Raw genomic sequence first — 24,769 nt, 5'->3', positions numbered from 1 at the left:
AGCTTGATGAAATTTTATTTTGCGGCTAGAACGGAACAAAATTATCCTCATCGTAACTCAGTGTCTGGCTCTCTTTCTGTCGAGAGCTACACATTTTAATTAGCCAGGTTAGAGGAACATAGTGCAAACAAGACATTATCGGTCTGGTTTACGATAGTCCGTTGCATCATTTACATCAGCTCAACACAATTTAGTCTGCATTCAGATTTCTTGTTGCAACATGATCTCAAGTTCTGAGTCTTCTGAAAAGCAGCCGTTGCCCTGTGACATTGGTGATTTTAGAGGTCACTCCGGACTCAGAAGAAATGCTAAGAGATTGGTCTTGTCACGTTTGCAGGCACCTCTCAATTCTAATAGATTATTGATTATTACGGTCATAATCAAATTGCATGACAATGTAGGTTTAGCATAAAATTGCCATTGTTACACTTCATTTACACAATGAATCTTTGAAGCAGAAATTATTTAAAAATAGACCATGATCAATAAAAATGTGGGTTGAACGAATGGCTGAGATAGTGCTCCAGATGAAAATAAAGCCACACAGAAGCCTGTAGTCTGCAAAAAAATAAAATAATAAAAACAGGAGGCAATTTTGGATAGAGTGTCTATTAACGTCAGACACTGACAGGGTTGTTCTGGGAAGGAGAGAAAACCGGTGGAGGTGCTCAGGAACAAATTACAGCATCAGCAGACCTCCCCTGGTAATGCTAATGCAATTCTTTCCTCCATATATGTATATAAGACTTAACCACACTCAAGGAGAAAGGCAAAAATGGATTCTGTAGCTGAAAAGGACACCTCAGTTTTCTACCTCCTGTACCACCAAAATAAACTGTTCAATGCCAAACGATTTCTGTGGCGAGGACCAGCGGCAGCCTTCATTTGAGGCACTTCGAATGGATGTGACAGTTCCAGTTTACAGACAACTCTGTTTTCCCCAGATCTCTGTCGGGGTGATGCTCATCATTAGGCTTCAAACGTGCACGCGCTCACACACATAAAGACACATACGCATACTAGCCTGTGGCCAGACCCTATAACGGAATCTCCCTGGGGAAAGCTCCTGGATAAGTCTGTTGCAGTGTAGGCGACCCCCCACCCCCCCTCCTCCTCCCTGCCTCCTCTGGAAATCTCCCTGAGGCCTGTAGGAGTGCGTGTGAATGTGTTTGCGTGTGTGCATGTGCGTGCGTCTGTCTGTCTGCTTTTCTGTACATGCCACCAGTTTCTTGGAGGGAGATGGTCTCAGTGATGCGTGAGTGGGAGGCTGATTTCCCCAACTGCATCGCTCGCTCCAATCTAACTTCCCACTCATGCTCTCTGCTTTGTTAGATATTTCTTAAGTAACTCTCTCTCTCTCTCTCTCTCTCTCTGTCTCTCTCTCTTTCTCACTAGCTCTCACAACACTGACAGACTGGAAGAGGTGTGTGTTTGGAAAAGCGCATGCACGCATCCAGTTGGGCCTGTCGTAATGTATTATTATTATTACGTAGGCTCACACAGACATGCAGAGCGTCTGGGTTTCTAGAGTAGATCCCTGGAGAAAGACACTTGTCCCTGTCCCTGTGTCTGGCACAGCGAACACACACATGCACACACACACACACAGACACACACACACACACTCACAGTATTCCTGAAGGGTCAGTGTGTCGCCAGGCATGCACAAAGCGCTCCATCACTGGTGTCCACTGGGACAATAACTGTGACTTCCTGAGGACCGACCTTCACCATCTCACTTCTGTCACTCTTCACATGGCCATGTGTGTGTATGTCTGTGTGTGTGTGTGTGTGTTGGCGAGGGAGTGAGCTGGAGTGTGTGTCTCCAGTGTGAGTGTGTGTGTGTGTGTGTGTGTGGGTGTGTTTGAGAGTGTGTGTCAGGCTGCCATTTCAGCTGACTCTTCTGTTTCTGGCTTTTTAATGGCTCTTATGGGGCAGGCCTTTAATTGCAAGTCTCTCTCCCTCCTTCTTAATCCTCCCATCCTTCTGTCTCTCCCAGCCCCTCGTCTCCTCTCCTCTTTCTCTCTCCTACCGCCTCCCACTGGCTGACAGTCACTAGGGGAGCCCGAGTGCCTGGCCGGGGCTGTGGAGGCCGTATAGGATATTGACTTGCTGCGGAGTGGTTTGGGAGGAGGAGAGGTGGCTGCCTGTCACAGCTAATGAATAGATGCATAAATGAATGAGGCACTCCTTGTGTGTAAGTGTTAGAGTGTGTGTTTGTGTTTGTGTGTGCGTGCGTGTGTGTGTGTGTGTATAAGTGTGTATGCGTGTTGTTGTGTGGATAAAAAAAATGTGCCTGTGTGCGTGCCCAGCCTAAACTCGGCTCAGTGCAGTTTTATGTGGCTCAGACAGACAGACATTAACAGTGGCCAGCTTGATAGTGATAATTATTAATGGTGTGATGGCAGTCCCTCCCACGCATGCACGCACGCAAACACACACACACACACACACACACACACACATACACACATATACAAAAATAAACACACATATAAATGCAGGATGAGGAAGTGGGGGGTTGGGATGTGAAGATTGAATGGAGGATACTAAAAAACAATCCAGTTAAGTGCCAGCACCCTCCAGCTGCTCTCTCTTTTCGTCTCTCCTTGCCTTTCTTTCCGTCTTCCTCTTTGTCCCTTCATCTCGTCTGATCGGCGTGGAGCTGGAGTGCTCTCATGCCAAACTGGGACAAATACCTAAAAACACACATGCACAGACACACACACACACACACACACAGAAAGAGACAGAGAGGAAGAGAAGGAGAGGAGGTCTGGAGTGGAGACTGTTGATCTGAGGGGGCAGATGAAGGAGTGCTGGAGTGTTGATGTCTTCTTCACTATTGCTTTGTGCCACATTTCAAACACTGATTGCCTTAAGAGGACAATTTACATTTCATAGTCTTTCACAACAAGTGGGTGAGATGGGAGTCAGAGATAGGGAGAGAAAGAATGATGCTTCAAGGAGGAAGCCAGGGGTGAGAGAGTTCACCGAGCAAAGGGAAAAGGCGGTGTTGCGTGAGCGACTAAAAAGCAGGAGGTATAAACAATGGTTTCTTTTGGCTGCATCTCTGTGTGTCTCTGTCTGTGTGTGTGTGTATGGACGTTTTGTTTTCCCTTACTCTCGGTAGAATGCACCTGTATGATTTGAACTTTCTTTTTCCTTATTGGATTCATGTGAGTGTGGAGGAAGAATAGAAATAGTGTGGAGAGGAGAGCCGGAGGAATTAAGAATCAAGTTAGGAGCGGGCTTTATCTGACGAGAAACTGTGAAACTGCAAAGTACAAGAAAACTTTTCCTATCAGCGCACTCTCTCAGCTAGTGTATGGGTCTGCACCCCCACCGTGTGTGTGTGTGTGTGTGTATTTATGTAGCATGTGTGTGTGTATTTAGGAGATAGCTTTTCCTCCCCAGTGGAGGGAGACATCGGTGTGTCGGTGAGTGTGATTGGTTGCTGGCCCTGAGGGTCTGTCCTCTATATCTGTCTCCTGACTGGCTGCTCTGTGACCAATCAGGCACCCAGACCTCACCGTGGCAATCAGATAGTGACACACTCTCTGTGGGCATCAGCAGGTCATCTGGAAATACCTGTTATGTTTTATCTCCCCGTGACACACACACACACTCATGCACACACACTAATATAACCTTTCCGTCTTGTCTTTGTCTCTCTAGGAGATTGCTGCATATCTCATCACTTTTGAGAAACATGATGAGTGGCTGACGACATCGCCAAAAACCAGGTGAGGAGAGCGCAGACATTGGTTTTCACACATACACACACACCCACGTAGAAACACAGCATCGCTTAATCAGCCAGTGACTCATGTTGTTTTAATCCCAATGACTGAGTGCCAGTGTTTGATTAAAACATTAGAGATGTACGTCGACTGTCTCCAAAGGGTCCTGCTGACGGGCTACTCTACATGTAGAGAACGCTCCAGAACATGGCCGGACTGTAAAGCACCTAGTCAGCTGGAAATGGAGTATTAATGAATGTAAATGTATTAGGATAAGTGATGTATAATTCAGACATAAGGGGGCGGGGGGAGTGTGTGTATATAAGATGGGGTGTGAACGGGGATTCACATGCCAGAACTGAATATTCATCGATCCAAATGAACCGTAGGTAGCTCTTTTCCTAGAATGGGGAGAGGTTATAGTCAGGAAGGAAGCAAGGATGGAAGGAGAGAGAGAGAGAGGATGAAAGAATGAAGAAGAAAGGCAATTTTAATAATTTACAATTCACCTTATTGACATTTACTTTAGTTAATACAGATGTTGGTATGACAAAAAAAGAGAAAGAAAAAAAAGAAAAGGAAAGAAAAAGGAAAGTAAGTGTAGCGGTTTCTGATTACTGACACTACTGAAAGCCTGAGGTGATGCCTCCGCGCTCCCATTGTGCGAGCTGAAGGACTCTTCTCAGGAGCAGCCTGAGGCCAGCTGCACAGTTTATGTTGTGGATGGATTTCTCATTGATTGGTTGTGCTGCCGTATAGCCTCAGCCTCCCGGCAGCAACAGCAGCAGCAGTCATATTGGTGTTATTGAGCAGCAGTTAGATATAATCCCATTTACACATGACACGAGGCACGATTAGAACAGATTACACCTAATCCCATCAGATGGAAAGGGGCTCAGCTAACGGAGCCAGTGACATTTATGCGTGTGCGTGGCTGTGCGTGCATGTGTGTTTGAGTCCATACGTGCGCACGCGTTTGCACACTTGTAGGGGCAATACTAAGATAACAATCAATGACCTTCATTTCTCCCCTCACCGAAATACCTCATCAGTTCAAAGTAATAACTGTTACCTCCTCTCTCCCTCTCCTCTCACTTTTCTCATCTGCTCCTCCTTCTCTCCTCCCTTTACCGGACTCACTCACTCACCCACTCTGTCTCTTTATCTTGCCGTCTTTTTTTTTCCTGCTCTCCTCCACTTTGCCTTCTCTGTTTTCGCTCTGCTACACTGTTGAACGGTGGAAAAGCTTTTTATATCCCACACATCACAGCCCAGTTATAATCAATAGCATTTATGTCTGCTTGAATCGGAGGGTTTGCGAGGAACACGGGCACCGTCCACGTGCACGCACATGCACACACCGACACACACATACACACACACACACACACACACACACACACACACACACAGGTCTATATAGTATAGAGGGCCATTTTCTCCAAACCTGCCTGGTAGTGGATCAGTATTGCCATATTAACAAATATATATTGCCTTTATTTACACTCAATAAATCATTGAGTGCTGGTCATCATTTACAATGATGTTGAGTAAAAAGTAAAGAGTATAAAAATAATAATAATAAAAGAAACAAGATAAAAGAAAACAATCAATATAGTATATAAGTACAGTTAATAAAATGTGCAAGATACAGGATACAAACAAATCAATTAAAACAAGTATATATGGACAGATAATAAAAGATACAAGATATAAAAACAAATCAATTAAAACAGGTGCAAACAGAGTGTGTGGTTAGTGATCAATGGTTTAACTTGTCCAAGGGTTACCAAAGTATTCATTTTTAGGGTGCTTTGTAGAGAGTTCCAGGCAGTTGGAGCATGAAAACAAAAAGCAGAGCTTCCAAGCTCAGTACAAACTCGAGGGACTTGCAGTGAAAGCCAGTCATTAGACTGAGTGTGATGTGGTCCAGAGGACCAATCTAGCATAGATGTGATGTAAGATGGCAGCTTCCCAATAAGCTCATTGTAGATAAATAAATATATATGCCAGTCATGTCTCTCAGACAGAGAAGACCACCCAACTTTTACATACAGGATGCAATGATGAGTGTTATAAACATCACCGGTAGTAAACTGAAGAGCAGAGTGGTAAACAGCATTCAAGGGCTTAAGAGTAGAGGCAGAGGCATGCCTAGAAATTACATCACCATAATCCATAATAGAGAAAAGCAGCTTCATCAGTCCTTTTCCTACAAAACATAGGAAAGTTAGTTCTATTTCTGTACAAAAAACAATTTTTTGTCACAATTTGTTGAAAAGATTGTCTATATGAAATTTGAATGTGAATTTGTCATCTATCTAAATACCAAGGTGCTTTAATTCTATAACTCTCAACAATGGATCCTTGTACGGTGGGAATATGAAGTTAGTTTGAACATAAGTTTTTGCTACCATTACCTCTAGCTCTAGAGAAGAACATAAACAGAATTTTATGTGCATTCAGTAAAGTTTAAGATCATTAAGAGTGGCTTGGAGAACATCGAAGTAAAGTTGCAGGTTCTCCACGGCTGGTTGAGGAGAGTCTGCAATACAATACAATATTGTATCATCCGTGTATAAATGTACATGGCAATTAGTTAAAGATGAAGAGATATTATTAATAAAATATTGTAAGATTATATTGTAATTATGTCATAAAAAAACAACTGGACCCAGAATTGAACCTTGTGGAACACCCTTAGTTATTGGTAAAAACTCTGAACGAATACTTCCCAAGTTCACTGACCGCTGCCAATCAGATAGGTAATTCAGGAATCACGTATAAGCACGAACAAAACCCAACATTGCTTAAAAAATGTAAAAGGTTTGTGGTGAGTAATTCCTTAAGTTTACAATTTACCAGTGACTCTAGAATTTTACCCAAACAAGATCATTCGGATACTGGTCTCTAGTTATTCAGATCACTCCTTTCTCCACCCGATTATGCAGGGGGACGACATGAGCAGTTTTACAGACTCTAGGAAGTACACCAGTAGAAATAGAAAGGTTAAAAATGTGGTTTATAAAAAATTTGTTGCTTGTTGTGTTGTGTGTGCCACTTTGGTAACTTTTGTTGGTTGAGTCTGCTTCATTTTGAATTCAGTTGGTTTTGATAGTTGGAACAACAATACAATAATAATAATAATAATAATAATAATAATAATAATAATAATAATAATAATAATAGCCTAAGGAGAAGTCTTTGGTCTGTTCGTCCCAGCAACTTCCACACTGGAAGTAACTGTGTATTGTTGCGTTGTGTGACAGGCCTCTATGTAGCTGTACGTCAGTGTGACCACCTACGTGAAAGTTGACGTTTCTGCTTTCTACTGTGTGAAAACAGGTCATATGTGTAGACAAAGAATATTTGAAGGTTCAATCCAAAGACACACAGCAACCAACCTTTTGATGTGTTGGGCACAACTGGGATGCTTGTGTCTGACCCATAAGATATTTCAACATCAGGTATCACTGCATGCTTGCATCTGCATCATCCTCATCATCATCATCTTGTGACTCTGAGCCTGGTACATATTCATCATCAGACATGTGCTCATCATCATCTCGTATGTTATCCTGATCTGACAGCAGATCTGACTGTTGCTCCTGAAATGGTGAGAAAGCAATTTATTTTACATGGCAATGGACAGTTATAGACAGTATATTATAGAGTTAAAGAAACCTTAAGAAGATACTCACCTGGGACAGGTCTTGGGTGTTATCATTCACCATTCGTCTGAGGCAGGATTTATGCCAGACCTCTGAACAAACTGTAACACATTTTGAATATATACATTTTAACCACTTACACTCCCCAAGGACGCCGGCGTCCTCGAGTTACTGTCTTTCAGAGGCTGTAGCAAGCTCACTTTTAAAGCTACAGTGAAGATACTGGTATCATATGAAACTAGACGACCTAAGGCATCCATTGGTACCATGTCATGCTAGCTTGTCAGAAAGGGATCTAAATAACGCTCTCGCACTGTGGATCTATTGAAAAGAAACAGCAAAAATATTCACTGCTGAAGAGACACTTATTGATATGATCTGGTCAGTGCCGATGAGGCAAAATGAATCATCTTTGCATAATCTCAATTATATGACATATATGACACACGCTGCAATCGATCTCGCTCTGATAAAGTGAGGTAGCTGTCTTCAATTTCATAATGACACCATTGTTAAACTGAAAAATAGTTGGTATAGTAGCCTATGCTGTGTACAACGATAATTTTCCATAGGTGTTTATAGAGTGGTTAATCATACGCATATATCAACCTACTGCACATATATCCACCTACTGCCTTTTGCCACACACTGCCAATTCATTTAATATCTCACCACTGCATTTATAGCCAAGCCACTCGAAGGAGGATACAAGTCCCACACACTGGAGGCACTTGTCCAAGTCGGATACTGTTGCACACACCAGGCTATATTTTTGACACTATTGGAAATGTTTTATTGTAACATTTATTGTTACCAGACAGTTTGAGGAGCAAGACATTTTATATCCATATGTTTATATCTTCAAAGTATTAAAAAGCAAATTGATTTCCATCAAATGTCTACATGACAACTTACCTTCTCACTGTTGACAACTGTATCCATTTCATTTGGACTCCAGAAATGATTCCCGGTGGCAATCTACAATAGAAAACAAGAACAGATGGATTGAAAATTAACACAGTGGTTTGTCTGTCTTATTTGTTTGTTTCCTTTAAGAGAGAGGATAAAAATAAGGAAGTGTGGAAATACAGCTTTACAAGTCTTGCAGGATTCTCGAGATTTATAGATAAAAATAATAATTACACTAATTGCACCAATGAGAAAGTTTGGAAAAAAGGATTAACAGACATTTTCATGTGCACACAGAGAGTGCTTTGTTTTAAAATGAGTACTTAACAGATATAATAGTACTTCACAGACAAAATGCAACCAAAGCATAAAACCAACAAACAAAGCATAAAACTTAAAAGAAGGGCACAATAAAATCTGGGGTTTACCTATAAAACGTAATTAAATAGCTTAAAAAATAGAACAAGTAGGTATTACCATAAATATCTTGACAACAGGATGTTCCCTGTGTAACATTATGCAAAAGGTATCATGGCTGTGTTTCTGTGTGTGCTTTCAGGGAAAGAAATCCACTCTAAAAACGTTTTCTAGTTACTTGACAGGACGAATGATTACTGTCAATATGAAAACTAGAATCTTTCAAAAGAATGTTCACTGAAAAATTCAGCATTTGATTTCTTCATTGATTATCTATTTGCAACCCACTTGCTGGGATGGTGACACTAATCGGCTGCACTGGGTGAAAGCTCTTTTGTTGAGTGACTTTGTGCCTTTATAGTTATTAGATTTGCTATGATTATTTTTAAAAAATATGTTATTTTGCATTCCACATATTACCAGTGACTGGGTCCTCATCCATCAGATGTAACTAAACAACTTATCATACACATTGGACTAACATACAGACCAAATGCAGGTTGTCCAGGTATTCTTAAAAATAAGTGATGCCACTATCAACCCCACCTGGAGGCAGGACCCTATAAACTATATGGACCTCACAAGTCATATTTCTGTCATACACTGCTTTACACACCCTAAGACACTTTACTGAATTACACTCTGAAAAGCCCTTACATACCGGTGTCCATATAAATCATATCACACTTGGGCGACAGAACACACACACGCACAAACAGCACCATGAAACATGTTGGTCCATGTGACGTTTTGCCTCATCCTTGTTGAGAGGATCAAACACTGGACTTGTCTGATTCGGGTTGCTTGTAGCTGTCTGATGGTCTCACAGTCTAGCCATCCCACTTCTGACACCAATGTAACAGTAAGGGAAAGTTCCCACGCCGGGTCTGGAACCCCAGTCTCCCAGGACACGGACATCTGCGCTAACCAGTCAGCCAAAGGGCCAAATGGTCAACGTGTTATCCGTGGTCCTTATATCAAAAAGTTTACCATCATACCGCACCTTGAATGTCCTTTACATTAAGACAAACATAAGTTGCCTCACTGTCTCATCACCTGCAGCATAACAACAATTGAAGCTAACGTTAGCTGTCTACCACATACAAAATAGAAATATGTTTTTTTAATGCAAAAAACATGGCTAAAAGTTATTGTCACGAGCTAAACACTTCATGATGTAAAAGGATCACCTATTTACAAAAAGAAAGCTTACCTGTTTTGCCTCATCCTTGTTGAGAGGATCAAACACTGGACTTGTCTGATTCGGGTTGCTTGTAGCTGTCTGATGGTCTCACAGTCTAGCCATCCCACTTCTGACACCAATGTAACAGTAAGGGAAAGTTCCCACGCCGGGTCTGGAACCCCAGTCTCCCAGGACACGGACATCTGCGCTAACCAGTCAGCCAAAGGGCCAAATGGTCAACGTGTTATCCGTGGTCCTTATATCAAAAAGTTTACCATCATACCGCACCTTGAATGTCCTTTACATTAAGACAAACATAAGTTGCCTCACTGTCTCATCACCTGCAGCATAACAACAATTGAAGCTAACGTTAGCTGTCTACCACATACAAAATAGAAATATGTTTTTTTAATGCAAAAAACATGGCTAAAAGTTATTGTCACGAGCTAAACACTTCATGATGTAAAAGGATCACCTATTTACAAAAAGAAAGCTTACCTGTATGTGTTTAATCCATCCATTAATCATGCCATACTGCTGCTTTCACCAGCTAGCACATGTAACATTAATCCTTAAATGGTGGATGGGGGGGGGGCGGGGCCTGACCTTGGAGTTGACAGCCTGTAGGTATCGCCCACATGACAATCACAGGAAAGCCTGCCAAAATGTGTGTATCAAAAATGTGTATGAAACCGCTATGCAGCCACTGCCTGAAGGGTGCGCTGTTCTGTACACTGGGATACACAAAAATCAGGTCAAGTGGTAAAGAAGGAATTTCAAAGAAGAACAGAAAATACTTTGTAGAATTCTACTTTTGCTGTTGGCAAAAATCTTTCTTGTAGTTTTCATGGCAATAAAGCCTTTGAATTGAAAAAAAATTGAGAAAATATGTTATTTAGACACTGATAAATACAGTTACACTTTGCAAAATAAGCAGAGACTGGCATGGTCCTTATATTACCCCTAGGACCCAATTTCCCAGGTACATATAGACATACACACACACACACACACACACACAGGCACACATCTGATCTCATCCATCTTCTCCATAACATAATTAGAATCAGCAGCTCTGAGATGACTCACACTGCTTGAGACAGAGACTAAACTCGGCTTTGATCGGAGGGTGGGGGTCTCCACTCCGCTAAGAAGCTGGTAGGCTCACCCCAAAACAGAACAGATTTAAGGTGTCAAAGAAAATCAGCTCAAAGTAAATTCAATTTCACTACACACAGTGTTCTGAGTAAATTGCAATCATCTCAGTCCATATAGATGTGTCTACATCAAACTCTAGGGGAGAGGATAGGAGAGGAGAGGAGAGGAGAGGAGAGGAGAGGAGAGGAGAGGAGAGGAGAGGAGAGGAGAGGAGGGGAGGGGAGGGGAGGGGAGGGGAGACAATAAAAGAGCAGAAACAGAGGCTAGGGTGGTAGCAGAAGGAATAGATGAGATGAAAAGATGAAAATGAGTGGAAAAGGGGAGAATGGAGGGACTGAAGAAGCAGTAAAGATAAAATGAAGAGATAGTATGATAAGAGGGATAAAGACTGGAGGTTGATCGAGAAGAGGAGGGCAGGGAAAGGAGAGAGGAGGTGTGTAAATGTGTGTGTGTGTGTGTTCGAGAGAGAGAGAGAGAGAGAGAGAGCACTTGTGAGTATGTGCTAGTTTATTGATTGTTAACGGGCCTGTTCTCTTTCTGTTGTCATGAGATAAGGCAAAGAAGCATTTTTCCTCCACCTACACACAAACACCCAGGAACACGCACGCACGCACCTGTCCTTAACGTTTTAGAGGTGTAATGATTGATTGCTGAGCAGCAGGTTTGACATTGAGCCCAAAGAACACATGGCGGTAGGTCCTGCCATCTCTGATCTCTCTACACGTATGGCTCCTGGTGTGAGCGTGTGCGTTTGTGTATGTGTGTGTGTTTGTGTGCATGCATGTTCATCCCACCAGGTGTATATAAAATGGCAGCTTAGAGGCCAATGTTCCTGCTGCGCTGATAAATCACCCTACTAAAATATTAACACGTAGGAGTGTGAGTCTGTGTATGAGAGAGAGGCGGTTACATGGGAGCGGCTAACTGGAACCATTAACATGTTTTTGCTTGTGCTGACTGGTTAAAAAACAGCAATGCACGACAGTTTTTGATAGTTTAAAATTTCAGCATGAAAATAATTCTTAGTCAGTTTCCATGGACTTGAAGTTTCACAAAAGTTACCACTGTGCGCAACATTTATTCTGTTTAGTCAAATTAATGCAATATTCTGTCTGTCTCTAACTCTTTATCCTGTCCTCCAACAGGCCTCAAAATGGCTCTATGATCCTCTACAACCGTAAGAAGGTCAAGTACAGGAAAGATGGCTACTGCTGGAAGAAAAGGAAAGACGGGAAGACCACCCGAGAGGATCATATGAAGCTCAAAGTCCAGGGAGTAGAGGTAAGAGGCTGCAAAGGAAGAACAAGTCGAAAATCTTGTTTGGTGCTGAGTACGAGTTCACTGCCAATCTTGTCCTTATCTTACTCTCCTTCACTCCTAGTAGACACATATATGTAACACAAATGTACACACAAACACAAATGCTGGAGCTACAGGCCAATATGTTACCTGAGAGAGTGTGGTGCCCCCCTCTCTTTCCCTCCCTCCCTGCTTGTGTCCCTGTCTCCCTTCCTCTCTCTCTCTCTCTCTCTCTCTATCCCTCTCTCTCTCTCTCTCTCTCTCTGAAGGATAAGAGTGTGTTTGGCCTGAGGCCAGGAATGATGTCAATGCCTCCTTCAGCAGAACAGAGAGGGGTATCGATCCAGTCTCAAGGCAGCGTCTGTGCGCGCGCATGTGTGTGTATATGTGTGTGTGTGTGTGTGTGTGTGTGTGTGTGTGTGTGTGTGTGTGTGTTCGAGTCACATCAGCCAGCTCAAAAATTGATTATTCAGCAGGAATATACCAAGAGGTGAGAGGAGTGAGCATGCATGTGTCAGAAACAGAAAGGATGAGGTAGAAGGAAAAGAGGGACAGTGAGGTAGCACATGGATGTTTATGGCAGGCTCAATAGTTGTGCATTAAAGGTGAGCAGGAGACAGGCGAAAGAGACACAGAGGTAAAGGGAATAATTGAGATCAAGTATTCCCATCTGCACCTGTATTATTTACGACCCCACACTCACATTGACATTCATCTCACATGCATTTTTCTGCAATCGTGCATGAACACACATACAAAGGCAAGTGTTTCTCTGCCTGGTATATGCTCAGTAATTGTTTGTGTCACCTCTTCCCAGGACCCCCCAAGCAAGCAAGCAAGCAGCGTGTAGAGCAGGGCACGGGTATGAGAGAATGAGCAGAGCAGAGCAGTGAGATGAGCAGAGGGAGAGAAGGAGGATGGGGAGAGGCAGGAAGCAGGAGAGAAAAACATAACCCTGGATGGAGAGCCTCCTCATATCGAATGGAAATATATGGAAATGCACTCTGCCTTTGGCAAAACACACTTTAGATAGAGGGCGGGCTACTTCTGAGAAGAGGCAAAATGGCGAGAAAATATGAGTGTGTATGAGAAAGAAAACAGAATGAGTTTAAGTGTTGATTATATACAGCCTGATTGCTGAGTATTTGTGTTTGTGTGTGCAATTTTGTCTTTAAACACATCCAATTTATGAGTGTGTATGTGTGTGTGCATGTGTCTGTGTCTGTGTGTGTGTGTGTGATTTCTGATTTTACTGCGTGTGAAAAAGTGGCATTGATGACCTTGATAAAATGCTTTTCTGTCATCATTTCATCTTTCCTCTGCCAAACACTACAAACACACACTTCATTAGAGCTTGGTATCAAATCTCAACACTTTTTGAGTATTGACCAGAATATCAAAAAATGTTCAGCAAACAGAAGCTTGTTTTGAATGCATGGTACACAAACTCAGATATTGTAAGAGGATAAGTATTGAAACATTTCGAAACTACACCCATTCTTGCACTCCACAAACACTTAGATATTGTGAAGTCATGCAAATTTGTGTTTCAGCCTCTGTAATTATACATTTGTCTGATTTTACACCTCACTCACATACACATACACACACACACACACACACACACGCACACGTAGTATCCCCGGCCGAATGTAGTCAGTGCTAGAGACTTTGAAACCTCCTTTTTTTTTTCATCTTGTTCACCTTAACACCTTGTCACTCCACTCCTCTTTCTTTGTCTTCTTCACTATTACGGATCCTTCTTGCAGAGTCTTTAAGCTGTCAACATTGTGACTTTTTTTGAATTCCTAGTTGGCTATGTCTAGTTCTGCCGAGGCAGTACATTTTACCATCTCTTGTGCTGTTATTGTCAACATCAGATTTATGATATTTTAGAAGAGACATTAGGAAAAAACGCATACAGCATCTTTGCAATTCAGTTTTAGCACCGCAATCAATACAGCCTAAGTGGGTATAACCGAAGTTCTCCTCTACTGTTCTCTCCTTTACTGTCCTCTCCTCCTCTTCTCCGTATTCACTTTTTTGTCTTGCTTCCTCCCTTTTTCTTTTTCTCGTTTCCCCTGCAATCTCCTCCCCTCTCCTCTCCTCTCCTCTCTCTAGTGTCTGTATGGCTGCTACGTCCACTCCTCCATCATCCCCACCTTCCACCGTAGATGCTATTGGCTGCTGCAGGTAAGCCCGCCCCCCTTCCCAGCCTTTCCTTTTCTCACATATTTATGTATTTACAGAACAAGACTTAAGCAACAATTATGGAGTGGTGATAACTGGTTATTAGCTGTAACTGGTTAAAGCCGCGTAGCTTTGTCATTTCAGGCCCTCACGTTATGGCCATTTTGGAACATTTATTCCAGCTATGTTAAGGCTTTATTCGCCATTCTGCACAGAAGTGGACTTCCAGAAATGATATAGTATATTATTAGTTTTACACTAAGTTTCATGTGTTAAATTGCCCATTATATTTTCTAAATAGAACAGTAAGCTAAAGCATAAACCAGCAATAAACATCCTCCTCTTCTAAATTAACGAGGTGGACTATACTGAAAATACTATCACAAAGCTGGAGCCGTAATAAAACTGGATGGCATGGCTGAGTTTAGTGTCCTACCCGCACACACAGTTAGAATACCAAGAATATGCTGTGCCTATAGGTCTGGTATGATGCTAACATACACTGCTGAGTAGTAAAAGCATTTCTTTGCCAGAAGTTGACTGTAACTTCCAGATCACAGTGTGTTGTCTAACCCTGACTCTCAATACCTGTAGTGAGCTTCAAGGACTCAGGCACTACTCTCTATGTGGTCTTCTCCAAGAAAGCACCCCAGAGCTACGAACAGCACACACAAAACGCTCACACAAACACACGCACGCACACACACACACACACACACACACGTGCACAGGTGTCCCCTGTGTATAAAAACATGTTGTTTTCATAGAGATGTTGGACTCACTCTACTGCTCATGTGAAAGACAACAGAGAGCAGCAGTTACACTCACACACACACACACACGTCTCTCCCTCTGCTGGCCATGCAAGAGATGGTCACCAGGACCTCATCATCTTAAGACGACAGGTTACACGTTGAATCTTAAACATGCCCGCATACATTTACACTTCCCCTCGCTATGTGTCTCTCTCTGTTCATTTCAAAGAAAATATTGAATACCCAGTGATGTTCATTTAAAATATGGAAATTCATACATATTTATGTAGTCTTCGCCAGAATTTCCTGCATAATTTGTCACATGAAGTTTACAAGGACATTCCAGCCACCGGCCATAAATTGAGTATGCCTTTACCCAATATATTTTCTTTTTCAGCGTGCCCGACTAGTGTGATTCTTGCAGTCGAAGATTATAAAGGGAAATTTGACTTGCTTTATCTGTAATGTGCCGTTTTCTGCTCTTTGCAGAGATAACAAAACACATCAATGAATATGATCATAAATCAGTCTGTGAGTGCTGTTGCATTGCACAGTGTGGTGCTGTAGAAGCCCACTGTGCCATCCTCTTTTGGAGAGAAAAGTGTTCCACCTCAGCAGGTCCTCCCCCTCACCTGAGTCTGTCTACTGAATCTTTCATCAAGAGGAGCTTCTCTCTCTCTCTTTCTGTATCTCTCTTTCTCTCTCTCAATCACACACACGCGTACACATACACACAAGTACACATGAACATGAACACACCTGTTGAATCATTAATGGGGGAGAAATTCCATAGGTCTGCTGGTGGCCTACAGTATAGTGAGAACTACCCTGACCTCCTCTCTACCTCTGTTTCCCTCATTCTCTCTATATATACTACACACAGACACTCACACTCACAAACACACATGTAGACACTTCCACTGCCTCTGCAGGGTTAGAGAGAGTGATGAGTGGGCTTGAGCTGTTAAATCTTTTATGGGCAGGTGAGAGGATCTTATTTGACACGCTATGTCCGACCTCCTCCCTGACCTCCAGTTTCTCTCAACCTTTCCTTCCCCATCTCCCCTCCCTCCACTCCCTCTGTAAATAGACTGTGTCATTTTATTCTCTTCCTCTCTTCATATGTGGTAAGAACATGACAATGAATTGATGAATAAATACCATGTTAAACTAATGCCATGTGTGTGCATGTCTGTGTGTGTGTGTGTGTGTGTGTCCCTTTGCTGTAGAACCCAGACATTGTGCTGGTACACTATCTGAATGTACCGGCAGTGGATGATAGCGGGAAGCCATGTGGTCCTGTCCTCTGCTCTATCAACACAGATAGGAAGGAGTGGGCCAAGTGGAGCAAGGAGGAGCTCATTGGACAACTCAAACCCATGTGTGAGTCTTCTGTCACCTCCTTCCTACTCTCAGGCTCTCATGTTTCAGCCCTCACACTTTTCCTAAGTCTGACAAAATGAGTCACTATGTGTCAATAACAATACCACTCATCATGATAATGATGAAAAAGATGATGACCAAACCTGCTGTAGCCAAGCCTCAACATTAATCTGTAGGAAATCAGACAATTTACATAATAGTATAGCATACTATTATGTAATAGTATAATGAACTTTTGAATTTCATCAGCTGAGACAACGGGTGACTGCAGCAATTCAGGGGAGATGATATGAAAATTTCTCTCTTTATAATTTAAGTTAATAAGTTCAGAATTTAGCACAAACATCAAGGTAAGAAAAATCAAATAAGCCAAAAAGAAATAACAATTTTCTGAAAGCTGGGTTCAGGTTAGTTTTGTTTGAATGTTGATGATGAAAGATTTTAAACATTTTGTCCTTCTTATCAACATGAGAGTGTAGTGATTCCGCTACATTATAAAATAGTGATATTTAAAGACAACATTGTTCTTTTAAGAGACACCTAAAGAAGATACATTCAGTACAGCCAAGCTTTGCACAGATAAAGAGATTTTTTTGCTTTTGATGGTTTCGACAGTCAGCGCCATGCTGCCACCTACAGGCTGATACACATTGCACCCAAAAAAGAGGGAGGGATACAGAGAAAGTAGACGTTGGTGCCTGAAATATCCAGCATGTATTATTCATAAATGAGCATCAGAGAGGGTAGATAACTCCAGTACACACTCCAACACACACGCTTACCTAATCTCACCCATCTTTGATCTGATTTGGAAGGGCAAATAAGGACAGCTGCCCAAAACTAAGTGGCTTATTGACTTAAGTAGTACCTCACTTCTCACTCTCTCCACTGAATCATATTCCCTCTTGCTACTCCACATGCCCTCATTTGCTCACACAAAACAGCTTTCAGCTTTTCTTTTCCTGGCACCTCTCTCGATCACTGACATGATCCCTTACGTGTGGTTTTTATGGGCATCAGGTGTCTGACACTTACACAGTATGGTATTTGTTATTTTACTCTAAAAATGAGCCTGCTAATTCCAAAAAATGTAAATGAGGACATTTAATTTAGAAATTGGAAATAATATTTTCAGATGTTGAAATTGAAATCTCTTGCAAAAGAAGCAAATTAGGCAGTTTGCACGTATGTATTTAACATTTTTGAAGCTCAAGCATCTGTAGCAGTTGTTAGTATTCATGACCTCAGTTTTCAGTGTACATTCCGAACACTGGAGGGCGCCATTACATACTGTCAAATGTATGTGAGGTAATGCAATATTACTACAAAGATTGACATTAGCAAATTATAGAACAGTTTGCATTGTCTTTTTCCTTTGTTTTGATGTCTCCTATCAGGTGCTGGAAGCAGCTTGCATCAGAAATGTTCCAGCGTCAAGCAGCGCATCATCTCATCCAAGCAGGAGTCAGGGGCAGCAGCAGGAGGTGGAGCTGCAGCAGGTACCGGCGTAGCGGCAGGCCAGAGAGCTGAGGAAGCAGATGGCACAGAAGTCCAGAACAGCGATGTGTCAGAGGGCCAGACAGAGCCCAGTCCTGGGGGGGGCAGGAGCAGAGCAGGCGGAGGAGACAGGAGGAATGGCAGGATAACCAAACCCTCCCTACTCCCACAGAGCAGCATGGAGGTGTCCTCGTCCACCTCCACCAACCAGGTGGAGGTCCCTGACACCACCCAAAGCTCCCCATTGTCAATCACCAGCGACATGGCTGACAGTCCCGCACTTGCCATTGGGGCTGGCTTGTCGCAGAGCACAGCCGTGTTTATGTCTGAGGTCACCACATTGACCGGGGACTCGGTTTATTCTGCTGGCCACACCCACCTACTGGCATCCACCCATGAAAGCACCACTGCCGGCATCCTGTTGGCTGTTGCCCCTGAAAACCAGAGGTTTGCATCATTTCCTGGTGGGGTAGGCTTAGGGGAGGGAGGAGAGTTGGTTCTTTCCAGCTCTCTAGACTCTGGTGGAGGAGTCAGCCTTCCTGAGACCACCATGACCTTTGACCCTGATTGCTTCCTCAACAACCCCAAGCAGGGCCAAACGTATGGAGGGGGTGGAGGGAAGACTGAGGGGTGTAACGGTGATGATGGAGGACTCCACTGTTCCTCAAACGGTTTTGTCTACAACCCAGCCCTCGTCAACAACATCAAGACGGAAGCTGCACCCCTGGAGCAGCCGCTGGCCAATCAGAGTAGCTATGTGGGAGAAGGCACAGGCCTCAGCCCCAGTACCACCCTGGAGCAGATGGACTTCAGTGCTGTAATGTCATCAGCCTGTGTCCCAAGTCTGAACCAGCCTGCACATCACCCCTCCCCAAACCTCTTCCTCCAGGCCTCCCCACAGACCAGCCAGCCCTCCCAACTGCAGACCAATGGTACAGAGGCAACCCAGGAATCAGGCGAGGCCCAGGCTTACATAGGCCTGCCCACGGTGCCAACAGACTCTCCGGTCACCAACGGAGACCCGCATACACACCTCCACCAAGCCAGCCCAGACCAGCAGGCCCTGTGTGGAAGGAATGGACAAGGAGCAGCGGTGGGCTCCTTCCCTCTGACACCACAGGATACGAACGTCGACCAGTCCGGCAGCAGGGTACATCGGGAGGTCGGGGGCTTAGACAAAGCTCCTGAGAATGGAGGAGAGTTACTTCTTAAGTCTGGAGATCATCATGAGGCCTACACGAGTGTGGACGCAGAGCACTACCTGCAACCCACAGATGACAATGGAGGAGGAGAGGAGGGTGGAGGAAGTGGTGGAGGAGGAGGGGGAGGAGGGGGAGGGGGAGGAGGGGATAGTGACATTCTCTGTAATGGTGTAAGCTTGTCAGGGACCAGCAGTTCAGTGGTGGCCAGTCCACAGTCGATAGCTGCTGGTGCAGGCATTGAGGGGGCACTCTACAGTTCTCCTCTTCCTCAGCAAGGTGGGGGGGTGTCAGCTGCAACAGCTGGGGCAGGAGCGGCCATCAGTCTGGAAGGCTTTGAGGCTTCATTCGGAAGCCAGTTCTCTGATCTTATCAATGATTTCATCTCAGTTGAGGGGTCTGGAGGTGGGGTGGGGGCAGCTGTTGCTGGGGTTCTGATGCCCCAGGAGGGGGCAGCAGGAGAGGAGCAGGGCACTGGAGCAGGCCACCTGCAGGGCTCGGAGGTGGAGCAGGGAGCTCTGGGACTGCTGCAGGAGACTGGGAGGCTGTTTGGTGTGACAGATTACTCCCCAGAGTGGTCTTATCCAGAGGTTAGTAAACCCAACATGATTATCACTCATTATTTATTCATCATTATTCCCTGCAGTGAAGTCAGTCCCTCCATCACATGATTGACGGTGGCCTGTACTGACGTTAAACGCTGGAATCATGCACAGCGCAATTTGTGCCAAGACCGCCAGCCTGGCTGTGTGGTCATTAAGGAGTTAGAATATCTCAGACTCAGCTGATTGGATTTTAATGAAATTTCAATATTACACTGATTCCCCTGGGTGGCTTCATTAATTCATCCATGTACCACATATATAATATCTCAGACACCACTTAAGTCACTGAGTTATGATGAAACTTTGCATTGCCTCAAACCACTGCTTTCTGTCATTTTCAAAATAACACTTGTCAAAGTTTGTTACTACAGTTAAAAGAGACTTTTAATAACTAAAATATCTGCAGCATCAAAGGTTCAAATAACATGAAATACTTGTACATATTTAGCTAATATTCCTCTGCAGCTTTGTTCCAGGATCATCGGTGTTGCATCATGCTGATTATTTCACAGTTTTGAGTTTCTTGAAACAGTTTTCCCCCAAAGACCCAGAGGCTGCTGGCATAATTTTCATCATGAACTAAAATGGAGCACTACAAATGCCAAAAAGAAAATACCACCAAATGCTGCAACTCTTACCCTTTTCACTACTGTGCACTGGAACTTCATGACTCCATAATTTCTGAGGGACAATATGTTGTTTTTGTATTATTTTTAGCTTCACTAGAGAGAACACATGGCAATGTTGTTCAGATGGTTTGAACAACCTTGTTCCATTTGGATGTAAGGAACAGCATGGCCTCTAGGGGCCGCTATCAGAATTTTTACTCTCCTTTGTCAGTAACTTATCAGTTTATATTTATATGATAGGAAACAAAACTTTCAATTTTTAGGCCACTCTGTCTCTGAAGTGTGTTTTTGTGACAGATGGAATTTGGGATATTTGATTCAAACACATTTACAAGACATCATATGTACACACACACACACAAGTCTGCATACACATGTACATACATCTTCACAGACTGCTAAATTGTGGCAACAAGACATTTTAATTTGCATGCAGTGATGTGACTCATTCTCACAGAGGCTCCCATATCTCTTTGTTAACTATGTTGAAAATTACATGTTACTCAGTTATGGCTCCCTGTAAACAAACAGGTAGAGGTAGGTGAGATATTAGACTAAAGCCTGTGTTTGTGCTGCAGGGTGGAGTAAAGGTCCTCATCACAGGTCCCTGGTTGGAGTCGAGCAGTGAATACAGCTGTCTCTTTGACCACATCAGTGTCCCTGCTGCCCTCATCCAGCCTGGGGTGCTGCGTTGCTACTGCCCAGGTAACACACATGTGTATGCACACACTCACTGTCTCTCACACACAAATATATAGCAGCCACTGTGCAGACATTCTCATTACTGACGTTATTTTGCTCCATTTCTAACCTTACCCCAAACTTCACCTCACTGATCCCTAAAATAAGCAATTTCCAGCAAAAAGGTTTTTCTCCAGAATACAGAGTGAGAGTCTAACAATGTGGGCTGCAGTCGCTTATCAAGAGATACAATCTCTTCTATAAAAGAAGATAAGAACAATACAAAAAGAACATTGTGATGAGGCATACGGGCAGGCATGCAGTGTACACATTTATGATTAGAAATGTTTTTTGGGATGGTATAGTAAGTGATACATTAGTCACATACTGCTTTATTAAGTGCGATCAGGAAAAAGCTGCAAGGCACATAGTCTCATGTAGGTACACTATGACAAAAGCAACACCACACATTCACAGTATACAATAATAATAATAATAATAATAATAATAATAATAATAATAATAATTTTATTTGTACAGCACCTTTCATACAAAATGCAGCTCAATGTGCTTTACAATAAAGAGATAAAAACCAAGACAGACATTAAGAACATTAAACAGGAAACGTGTAGATTAAAAGGTGGCAAACAAGGAAAACAGTGCTTTGCATAAAAAAGAGGACAAGAATAATTTAAAAAAAGAAACACAGCTAAAATTCTAAAGTAAAGCACATAATCAATCAATGAAGTAGAAAAAAAAGCCTTAAAATGGAATAAAATTTTTTAAAGATGGTGGGATATGGTGCACAGAAATGGGTCAAAGTGGTGCTATAGAAAGGCTACGTTAAAAAGATATGTTTTTAGGTGTTGTTTAAAGGTTTCAACCAATCCTGCCTCTCTAATGTCTTTAGGTAAGGTGTTCTATACTTTGGGTGCAAAATTGAAGAAAATGGTTAACATACTTTCCTGAAATCAGTCTCCACACACTAATTTTTTTCCTCATGTCTGTTTCCAGCCCATGACACAGGACTCGTCATGCTGCAGGTAGCTATGGGCGGTGAGGTCATCTCTTCCTCTGTGGTGTTTGAATACAAGGCGCGCGACCTTCCTGCTCTCCCGTCTTCTCAGCATGACTGGCTGTCCCTGGACGGTGAGAGCATTTGTTTGTTTGTTTTGACTGCACACACCGGGATGTACAGTTACATTCTTATCATATTGTCTTGTGCTACTTAAACAAAATGAGACTTGTTCATAACTGCTTTGTTGTGCACTTGGTGGGAAACGTATTAACAACCATTACAGCAGAGTGTGTGTTTGTGTTTGTATCATTTTCTGTTTTTTATACATGCTGTTTTATTTCATTTTAATCAGGCAAGTTAAACTTTAAATTAAATCGAATACTATATCCTTTACTTTTTTTGTATGGCCTTTATATCCAGCGCACTGACATTTTTGAACACCTGTTAGGTGCTCTGTCATGTTAAGAGATGTTGTATCTACAGCTACTATTGTACTGACCAGTATGGTGTCATTGCTGGGTGATGTTTGGCTGAACTGTGCTCCTCATGCAGATTGATCCAAGACTTTAAGCTTTTAAACTGTTTTGACACCTGTTCTGTGACAGCTGTACACCTGTACACTTCATCTTCACAAGTTCCCCATTCATAAAGACTTTGGGCTTTGTCTTGTTGGACTTGTTTAGGCCACAGTGGTTTATTATGAACTCCATTGTGAGTGTTTGCATGTTGGCGAGACGTCTGGTTTATTTCGTGAAAGCTTAATGTTGCCCCTCTGAGATTCCAATTATGTTGAATCAAATTAAAACTTACTGCAAGATGTTAGAGGGCAATTAAGTGTTCTTTGAGTGAGCTCAGAGGGTTTGGTTGTAAATGTATGCAGAGCAGCGGGGGTAAGCTTCTGTGTGCAAATATATCTCCTGATGCAATTGCAGCTCGGAAACACACGGGTCTCCTCAGCGAGGCATGTCCTGTGTTCGCCCCCGTCTCTGCGTTGCGCAATGCGGCAATGCGGCTCTACGGTCACAGCAGGCTGCCTGTTTGCTGGAGTGAAGGGCAAGGACATCATGGCACAATCGCAGTCCTCATGACAGTCAAAATGTCGAGCAGCACTAGCAGTGTGCTCTGCGGCTTCATATATGCTATATATAGGCTCTGACTTTGACTTTCAGCGATGATAGCGAGACTTGATATGCGCTCTGCCTATTTTCGCTCCGGTCCTTTGTTTGGCCTCAAATGTACCACAAAGGCTCACTGCCTGCTGGGAAAATAGAGAGAGATAAATAGCTCTAAGCAGATATGCGTCAGCACACGATTTTTTTTTCACATGTCATTGCTCCAGTTTAGTTTGTGTGCAGTCTATTGTTGTGCCGATGACGATCGAGCCTCCTGCAGCTCCCAGTCTGGCGGGCGGATTTAAAGCGCTGCTCTCCCAGACACAACGTGGACTCTCTCTCTCTCTCTCTCTCTCTCTCTCTCTCTCTCTCTCTCTCTCTCTCTCTCTCTCTCTCTCTCTCTCTCTCTCTCTCTCTCTGCACTTAGTTGTGTTTTGCTCGGTCGGAGCAGCAATGTGTGAGTCGCAGAAGCGGGAACAAAGAGAGCAGCAGATAGAGAGACTCGCTGTTTGGGTTCGTAGTTTATTTGATTTTAAATTGATAACTTCAAAATGAGCTCTTTATTAGTGTTCAGGTCTGTGTTGTTTGTAGCATGGTTTAGGTTTGGTTTTTTTTGGATGGACATAAGTGTGTCTGTTGTCTAAATTCCGACTTCATAGCTTTAAAGCCTTGAGCCACTTCTGCATTTCAGTCAGATGTTTGTGTTACACGTGTTTCCCTGATTGGTAGACAAAGGGACGGAGGAAATGCCACATGTACCACATGTATCACGATGTTTGCGCGCTAGATGTTTGAACTAAAAGGCACTGCTTGGTTTTTGGTTGCAGACCTGATAACAACAAGCCTGATCAGCCTTATTGGTTGACCTGTTCATTTTCAGCACCAGCAGGAGTGGACAGCGCCACTGAACTCCAAATAACAAATGAAAGGAGGGTAATGTGGCTCCTGTAGAGGCCCAGATAATAACAGGCCTGTAAGCTGAGACATGTGGGGATGTTGTTGATCACCCAAACACAATTATACATTGTGATGTAAATTTACTGAATGCTTATGCTTGCTGAATGTTTATATGACCATGTGCCACAAAGTGTGTGTGCATAAGTGTGTGTGTTAAGAATCATTAGAGTGTTAGGAAACACTTTCCTCTTGAATTTGATTGACTAAAAGACTTAATCAGTATGAATTTAATTAAGTTTGAGAACATTGATGTGTTAGCAAAGTGAAAATTAGTTAATTTGAAATTTTATGCCTTAATACTGGTCCTGGGATGGAAACACATTAAAGTGTTTTGAAGCCCTCCATCATCATCAAACTCACTTT

General features: G+C 42.9%; 1 protein-coding gene and 1 long non-coding RNA gene across 5 annotated transcripts in view; one reads left to right on the top strand and one right to left on the bottom strand.

Moving 5' to 3' along the window:
- Positions 1–24,769, top strand: part of LOC137181809 (calmodulin-binding transcription activator 1-like) — a 58,785-nt gene that overhangs the window by 21,587 nt on the left and 12,429 nt on the right. For all 4 annotated transcript variants that reach the window (XM_067587837.1, XM_067587840.1, XM_067587838.1 and 1 more), the window contains exons 4-10: positions 3,679–3,746; positions 12,227–12,362; positions 14,502–14,573; positions 16,555–16,708; positions 18,106–19,994; positions 21,217–21,343; positions 22,334–22,468. In XM_067587837.1, the coding sequence (XP_067443938.1) occupies positions 3,679–3,746; positions 12,227–12,362; positions 14,502–14,573; positions 16,555–16,708; positions 18,106–19,994; positions 21,217–21,343; positions 22,334–22,468 (2,581 nt within the window). The remainder of the gene's footprint in view (positions 1–3,678; positions 3,747–12,226; positions 12,363–14,501; positions 14,574–16,554; positions 16,709–18,105; positions 19,995–21,216; positions 21,344–22,333; positions 22,469–24,769) is intronic.
- On the bottom strand, positions 6,941–10,497 carry LOC137182281 (uncharacterized). Its single transcript, XR_010928296.1, has 4 exons — positions 10,422–10,497; positions 8,330–8,392; positions 7,445–7,515; positions 6,941–7,351 (listed from the first exon to the last, which is right to left on the bottom strand). It is a non-coding gene; the product is annotated as an uncharacterized lncRNA (long non-coding RNA).

Source organism: Thunnus thynnus, chromosome 4, assembly GCF_963924715.1.
Source record: "Thunnus thynnus chromosome 4, fThuThy2.1, whole genome shotgun sequence".
In the NCBI taxonomy this organism is placed as follows: Eukaryota; Metazoa; Chordata; class Actinopteri; order Scombriformes; family Scombridae; genus Thunnus; species Thunnus thynnus.
Note: the sequence above shows the minus strand (reverse complement) of the source record. Positions and strands in the feature narration are given on the sequence as shown.